Below are 8,471 nucleotides of genomic sequence, written 5' to 3'. Positions count from 1 at the left end.
GCATTCTCACTCCTGAGAGCGACTTGTAATTGGGGGTTTTCCGGTGTACGTGTTTATAGTTAGGATAACAGTTTGGCTTGAGCATTTACTGCTGTTGCCTTTAATAGTTGACACTTGTCTCCCAGCCTCATAGCAGGCGGATGGCGCAGCTGCTGCCACAGGCATTCCTGACGGCCGCTGCAGGTAGGAAGGCACCTGGCGCGGGCGGTGATGGTGCCCACGGCTGCTCTAGCTGCTCACCACTGCACCGCATTCCAGCTGCCGGAGGGGCAAAGCACCGAAGTCCACAACAAGTTGAATGTCTCGCATGAAAGGTGACAAGAGAAATCGCTCTGCTTCCAGCCGGAGGCCTGAACAGGCCTCCTAGTATAGCGCAATCTGCAGAAATGCTCTCTGCTCTGAGCGCCCCCTGGGGGAGGGGACTGGAGTATCCAGGACCTTCCACAGCTTATCCCATCCCAACAGTATTTACAGAGCTGGCTGATGGTACAGGGCACCTGCCCCCACCCTTTATTTATTTACTAATTTATACCAGGGAAGAAACACATGGTAGAGACGTTCACTCTTCTGGTTGGGAAACGTGACCAGAATCCAAATCTCCAACTCAGAGTCCAGGGTGCTTTTGACTTATATAATAGGTTGCCTGTTTCACGCAAACCAGCACATTTACCTTTATTTCAAGCAAGGTGGTTTGCCTGGCGGGTTCCAGGCATCATGTACGTTTCCTATGAAATCGTTTAAGTCACTGCTGCCTTGATCTAGCTCTCTTCATGTCACTGATTATATTTTGCGCTCTCGTCTGTCTACCTGACTATTTTTTTTTTTAAAGATATATTTATTTGTGCATACAGAACTGGGGTACAGGCCAGAGGCTCAGGGGCGGCGAGAGGCTTCACCAGAGACAGAGTGGGGAACAGAACAGGCAGATCAATGAAGTACACTGCTGAGGGGAGCAGCGGGCGGGTCAGGAGAGGTCTGCCACACCATGTGGTCACCTCCGGGGCAGGCGGGAATCGAACTCATGCAGAAGTGGTTTTGGTTTCTCAGTGCTGTGCTTTAACCCACTGCGCCACCAGGGAGGGCCTACCTGACTATTTTTATAGATCCCCTTTCTCGGCTGTAAGTCTTGTCATTGTTTTTGACCCTCTTAAGTAATTTCGAAGCCTGCGGCAAGCACCCAACCCCATCTCAGTTACCTGTGGGCTTGCTTCTGTAATCTGCTTCTTGACTGGATTAGCAAATTTGACCAACTGCTGGACATTGTGATTAAAATAATACCGTGGATGTTGTAGCTCTTCCTTGAGAAAGGGCCCCAAAGGCGCCGTGGCAGTGGCGGAGGGCAGAGGGCGACCGGCCACCAGCGCCTGGGCTCCAGGCTGCAAATCTCTGCAACACTCTTAGCTCCTGCCACCCCCAGGCTGCAGCTTTCTAGGGGTGCCTGCTCCCGCTCAGTGCTTCTGCCTTTAGAGCTTTGCTCTGCTTTTAGCCACCCTATGCTTAGGAAATTAACTGCTTGCCCTAAACATCTCACCAAGTAAATACCTTGAGTGAAAAATGGGTGCTGAGTGTCAGCCTCATTTTTCTTCTTTCTGGGCTCTGCAGCCCCAGTTCTGGCTGCCTGGAAGCGCCAACACTATTATCTTCTCTCCCTTTCAGAGATTATTGAACGCTCTGCTGGCCTTCTCCCAGGTTGTCTTCTCTGGCTACTCAGCTCTTTCTACCAGTAATCAGCACAAACATGGAACTCTCGGCTGCCTGGGTAGCTCTCTGCTGCCTTCTCTGTGTGTGTGTGTGTGTGCGCGTGCGTGTGTTGAAACTGCCTTTTTAGTTCTCAGTGGAAGCAGAGATCTGCTCTAAACTACTTCTAGCTGACATCTACTTGTTAAACAATTCAGTATAACCGAGCTAACCACGTCACCCTTTTTGCTTAGAGGACTGTTCTAGGGAATCTGCCTCTTCATACATCCAGTGGTGATAATTTCGTGATCTTTTAAATAATGCCTTCACAAAAGACAGGCAATTTTCATTCATTGAATGAAAGAGAGGCAGAAAGGAGAGTTGCCCTCTGCTCAGAATTAACTCCCTCTGGCCATAGTTTGCATTGTTTAGGACTGTGCAGTTTCCAGAATATTCTCATGTACCATACTCATCTCACAAATACTGATCGTGAGGCTTTTCTATTTCTGTTTTACTCATGAAGAAGCCAAGAAGCACCCTAAAGTGATGCCTAAAACCGGGGGGTAGTGACTGACAGAAATGAAGGCCAAGGCGGTTGTCTAACCTGACCCTGCAGCCCATGGGAGGTTTCCAGGAGCGGTACCCTCACTGCTCTGCCCACTTACCTTTACAGAGTTGCTCGACTTCACTAGCAGAATAGTTTACTGAGGCTGTTTCAGCGACGGGCAGCGAGCGGGAGCCGCGGCCCCACCGGCTGGAGCGGTTCCTGTCCCCGAGCACTGCAGCTCACGGTTGCTCTGCTGCGCCTGTCGCCTCTACAAGCCCCGTTCGCACCCAGGCAGGTGACATGAGGCGGAGGTGGCCTGCCCTGGCAGGGGTCATGCCCCAGCCTTAAATAACCGCCCGCGTGGCGGCGTGGAGAGGGCTCGCGGGGCCGCTGCCTTCGCCCGCGGTGGGTGTCTCCGCGGCGCCCACCAGTCTGTTCCCGGCCCGCGGTGGGTGTCTCTGCGCGCCCGGCGTTCCCGGCCTGGTTCACGCGCGGCCTCCGGCTGGCTCCCCGGGCCCGCAGCCGCAGCTGTCGGCCTCTAATCCCCGCGCGGGCGCCGCTGCCAGCATGTACAGTAGCTGACTGCAGGCGCTGGTGCTGGCCGTCCAGGCGCGCAGCGCAGCAGGGGGAGCCGGATGCCTTCCCCCTTCTAGAAACGCCCTAGGTATGTCCTGACTTCCCGGTTCATACATGCTGCCCGCAGGCAGCCAGTTTCTTGAATGGAGGGGCGCTGGGGGGTGGGGGCTGGGCTGCGGGGGCTGGGAGCCACACCCCAAAAGGCTGTCAGGTACCTCCTCTCAATCTCGGAGCCAGTCTGTCTTCCGAAGCCAGAGGCTGAGAGAGAAGAGCCGTGGCTGTGTTGGGGACCCTGGCTTGGAGGAGGCCAGCAGTCTGTGAGTCCGTGGGCACAGAGAGGTTCTTGCACGACCCAACACAGAGTAAGACACCGACTCTTTGGCTTTTGAACCAAACAGCTACTTTGCTTATGCACATTGCATGCTTGGGATTTCTTCACTCGTTGGAGTTTTCTGTTTTCCGTGTCAGCTGGGATGGTTTGGGCACTTTTAGAGAAACTGGGTAGGAGATTGGGAGAGCTTCGTTGACTCAGGCTGGTGAGTTTTGCGTCCATGGTTCTGGGGAAGCTTTATTTTAATAGCTGAATGCTGTGGTTTTCTTCCAACGTTTGACTTACCTCTTGAAGTTTAACATTGCCTTCACGCTGGTATCAAGACGAAGGCTCACATTGTGATGGCATAGCTGTGGTCTGCTGAAAAATGCATTTTCTTCCTCTGATAGATTCTAAAATTTCTGAGCGGAAGTCTTTGAATGTTGATTCCACCAGGTAGATTGTATTTCCATGATCTTTCTTAAATCATGATTTACTAATAAATGGTATTAGAAGATAATTTTCTCTGCTGGGTTTGAAATTATACATGATAGGTAAATGCAAGAGCACTAGGCACACATTTTGAATTATTACCATTTGCTGTATATTTAAAAAATTTTAAATTTATTTTTGTATACAAGAACAGGGGTGTAGGCCAGAGGTGGGTGAGAGGATTCACTAGAGACAGAGTGGGGAGCAGAACAAGCAGATCTATTGAAACACACTGAGGGGAGCAGCAGGTGACAGGAGAGGTCTGCTGCGTCATGAGGGTCACCTCCCTGGCCGGGCATTGAACTCGTGCCACAGCAATGACACTGTGATAGTGCTGAGACTTAACCCCACCAGAAAGGCCTTTACCGTTTGATATTTTAATGTATTATTTCTTAGTTTTCAAGAAATGATCAAGAAAACATCAATATACACCCATCACCAGTGCATTGCTTAATGGATTCAGAAGCACAAACAGGTAAATCATTTTATGTTTCTTTATCTAATTTGACCAATTCTACAAAGACAATAGAAAGTGGAAGCTTTGCTTTGCAGTATTCTTTAGTGTCTGGTAGAGAGCTAGGATGTTTATCAGCTACATTGTACTGCATTCTATTTTATTTGCATTTGCTAACCTGTAAATACTTCTGATAAAGTTTAGTGTCTGTTGCTGACCCTACAGTCCTGACATGTCAGAGACAACCTGACAAATTCAATATAGAGACCTACTAAGTACTTAACGTTCTTTTTTTAATCTGCGATAGTGGAACACATTTTCTCCAAATGCTGTACATTAAATGCATATTTGTGACTTCTAATTTTACTCATTCCAGTAAGGATTGTAAGGTGTCTCTGATGTGGTAATTAGAGACAAATACATAATATAATTTGAACTCTGCAAAAGCAGAATTTAAGTTCAAATTCCCCTCTGTGCAGGCTTTTGAAATTGACCCTCGACTTTCACATCATCTCAAATTTTAATGACAGTTCTGGGTAGATGACATGTAAAGCCACCCCATTGTCCTGAGATAAGATGTGCAGGATGCAGACCTGAGCAGGACCACGCTTTGTGGAACAGGTGCAGTGTGAACGTACGGGCCTGTCTCCTCTCCCTCTCTCTCCTTAACAACACTCCGTGCATGCTCTCAAGGACTGTACTTCTGTTTCTCTCCTTCCTTAGGCATACTGGGTGGCCTAGACCTAAGTGCGGGTGCCCTTATGCCAGGAGAGCTGGGTTCTGCCCAGAATGGGCAGTCCAGGCTGTCTCTGTGACTTCAACATTTTTGCAAACCAAAGTATTTTAAGACACGATCATACAGAGAATCGGGCCCTTCCGATGGTCTGAATGAAGATGAAATTTCCATGCGGCTTATGACACCATTATCATTATCATTAATAACAGTTCTTTACTTTTACGGCACCTGGTAATTTGGCAAATGACAAAAACAGTGGAAGAAGTCCAAAGTCAGATTCAGAGAGAATTAGTATTACAGTATTTTACAACATAAACAGACACATCCCATTATCATCGATACACTCAATTCAAGCTTGAAAAATAGGTCCCTGGGGCTCAGAGATTCAGTGTGTGCCAGCAGGTGGTGTCAGGGGCATCTTGCCGGAAAGACTGCGATAGTCAGAGGAACACGCAGTTCTCGAGTCTTGGCGGATACCGACTTTCCCCTGTCCTTGGACTTTTGTACGTCACAGCTTGTGCTTGGAAAGGAGGAGCAGGCCTATCACCTGGCTCTCCGCTTTCAACATCGGCCTGAAGGTCCAAGAATGACAGACTGTCACTGAGATATACGTAGATAAAAGCTAAGCGGATGCTGAAAATTCCTCCGTCTGTGGTTTCAAATACTCGGTTAGAGTCCCAGCTGTCCAAACCCTCCTCTGCAGGAACTATTCCAAGCAGCTAATGTTGCCGGCCTCTGGCCAACAGACTGTCCTCAGCTGTCGGCACACAGTGATGTGTCACAGATAACAGGACGCTGCTGGGCCTGCAGCCTTGGGCTGCTCTAAGCTCTCCCTAGGCCCAGAGACTCCCCAGTTGGTCCCACCAACCGCTCCCTTGACGCCCTCCTTACTGCTTTGTGCCAGGTCTGCTCCTTGAAGGCGATGCCAGCGTAGGCCACACATGCAAGAGATTGCCTGGGGTAACCTTTGTTGAGGTACAGAAGGAAGGACCAAAAGTCAGGGAGACCTGGGGCCACAACATGAGAGGACAGACAAGGACAGGATGGGTTGGAAGAGCCTCAAGTGGCACTCCAGTTCTGAGAGTCTTGGGCAAGCCAATGGGGAGTCGTTGGTCAGTTGCCAAAGCTCCCCCCACCACAAGTGTGCGAGATGGAGCAGGTCTGGAGTGACTTTAACAGGTGTGGGAGGGGGTGCATGGCCCCAGGAACCTCTGGGACCACTCTTGGCACAGTGCTCCCTGGAGCGCACTCTGCCACAGCCCGACAGCCTGTGCCACTCTCAGACCCCAATGCCCAGAACCAACACTCCTCTGCGGCTCCCCTCTGCCTCTACTGTCCGCCTCATTCACGAAGCTGCACTCCCTGCCCCCGGCCTCCCCCTCTGCTGCACTCTCCATCACCCCATCCCTTGATGTTGCCTCCTGAAGGGCTTCCCTGCCCCTCACCCTCTTAGCCACGTGGCCAACGGCCTTGAGCAGGCTCCCATCACTCTCTGTGCTGTAATCGGCTGCCCTCTCTCGGCTGCTCCCTTCTGTATCCCTGCTGGTTCTTTCCCCAGAGCCTGCATCATCCTTTTAACATCCCACTCTCGTCACAAGTGCCTTCTGCTTAAAATTCTTCATTGTCTCATTACTTCCTGCCGAATAAATGGAGGCTTAGCAGGGGCGTGTCTTCTCCCGCACGACTGTCTCCTTCCAGCTTGTCTCCTCAGTCTCAGGGTCCTTGAGGGGAGCAGATGTTGTTTGCCCTGGAGGGCATGTCACATCTCCTGTTGGACCCCAAACTCATCAAGACTCATATCATTCTCTCCTGAGCTCCCCAAGACCGGGAGCATTCTCTTCCTCAAAAATTTGAGTCCATTAGGTAAGTCTCTCTTACAGCACATCCATGTTGACCTGTCTTTGCAGCCAACTTTGCTGTCATTTATAAATAAGGAGTGCATGAGGCGTCCCTCAGCCCCTGGCTGTGCTCTTGAGCGATCACCTTGGCCTTGCACTTCGGTCACCAGTCAGCTCCTCCTTTTAGGACTGAGTAGTCCCCAATCCTTAGGGAGGTCAGCTGAAAGTATTTGGTGAGAATCTTCATAAATCTTTCTGAGTTGGATGAATGGATGATGTAGCTTTAATGAGCCATAGTGCCTTCCTGTGAAGAGGGAAGTTTGTCTGAGTAATTCAATTGCTGTTTAATTAACATTCATCACAGTCTGAGGTGTGATACTTGATATGAGGCTTGGAGTATTACCGCACCTATAATTACTGATGTAGAACCTATGAGTACATTTCAAATGTTTGGAAAGTAGCCTGAAAGCGTATCTAAATAAAATACTTAATTATTAAAATAAAGATAAATAAGCAGCTAGAGAAATATAATACATCTTTCACGTGTTGAATGAAAATTGCTTCTAACAGTCTACCTCAGATGTCTTCAGAACTCAGCCGGGAAGGCCAAGTTTGCAGGCCAGCTGTTGCCTTCCGGGGAGCTGTGCCAGCACCAGAAGGCACACAGGCCGGCCTTGACGCCTAGGCTCCTCCTCCAGATGTTGTGTTGCTTTTGTTTAGATTATGCAGTTGTTTCCTAATTAGCTTCTCACCAGCCTGTGCTCCGCTGCCAGAGGTAAGTTCTTAGACACTAAACCGGACCCTGTCTGGCATCTCCTGTCCTAGCCATCTTAATTGGTTCCTTTGTGTGGGTTCCTATGAGCTGGCACTCAGGGGCAGCTGTGACCTCTTTGCTGTCTGCAAATCCCAGGGAGCATTCCTTGGCCACCGACAGAGGGCAGCCCTTGACCAGGAGGCGTCGGCTGTCGCTGACCAGATCACGCGACTCTCTCCATGGTGGTCTCGGGTAACTGCCTCTGATGATATCACACTTCGCCGATGCAAACGTCTCGACACATGCTCACGATGTCCCGTTCCCTGTCCCTTATAAGACTTTGTATCCCATTCCTTTTTTTTTTTCACCATTTAAAAAAAAAGATGTATTTACTTACACATACAGAACTGGGGTGCAGGCCAGAGGTGCAGGGGTGGTGAGAGGACTCACCAGGGACAGAGTGGGGAGCAGAACAGGCCCGTCCAGACCCTACTCCTCATCCCGTTGTCGGTGATCAGCTTTCCCGAGCCTGTGTGCTTTTGTGAAATGCAAAAGAATTCAGCTCCAGCAGCAGGACTGTGCCTGCAAACCTGCTCCACAGAGGCTGTGTCCATCCACGTTTTCCTGCTGCAACACGGCAATGAAGTTGCTGCTACAACAGCTTTGCACCTTCCAGACCCCAGTTAAAGTTGACCCAAGTCTGATCGCGCCCTGCTTTAGGTTTATTTTCCACGTGTACCTTGGCGCAGCCTCTTCAAGGCTCCCTGACTGTCTGCAAACCCCAGACGCCTCATCTCTCCCCGGGGGCCTCCTCCTGCCTCTGCCGGGTACCGGCCTCAGCCTCCAACCCGGCCTGCTCACCAGGCCGCTCTCCAGCTCTGCACCATTTCTGTTGCAGCACGTGCTGCTCAGTGTCAGCCTCCGCTCGCTCTCTGTGCCGCGGCGGTCCTGGCTCTCCCCACTGGCTCTGGCGCTCTCAGTCACGGGGGTCCTGTCTTCTGTAAGTGTGGGCATCAGTTACAGTTGCCACTTCTGCATATTCTGGAAGCCAGGCAGACCTGCAGACAGGAAACATTTGCAAGCTCTC

At 50.5% G+C, this 8,471-nt stretch overlaps 1 protein-coding gene across 1 annotated transcript in view; it reads left to right on the top strand.

Moving 5' to 3' along the window:
- The first annotated feature begins 140 nt into the window (after positions 1–140).
- The window catches only part of LOC101630506, a 17,557-nt gene continuing 9,226 nt past the window's right edge, over positions 141–8,471 (top strand). The window contains exon 1 of the mRNA XM_004680278.1: positions 141–183. Coding sequence (XP_004680335.1) covers positions 141–183 — 43 coding nt within the window. The remainder of the gene's footprint in view (positions 184–8,471) is intronic.

This window comes from Condylura cristata, unplaced genomic scaffold (assembly GCF_000260355.1).
Source record: "Condylura cristata isolate star-nosed mole 26May11 unplaced genomic scaffold, ConCri1.0 scaffold00010, whole genome shotgun sequence".
NCBI lineage: Eukaryota > Metazoa > Chordata > Mammalia > Eulipotyphla > Talpidae > Condylura > Condylura cristata.
This window is presented reverse-complemented; position numbering and strand designations above follow the sequence as displayed.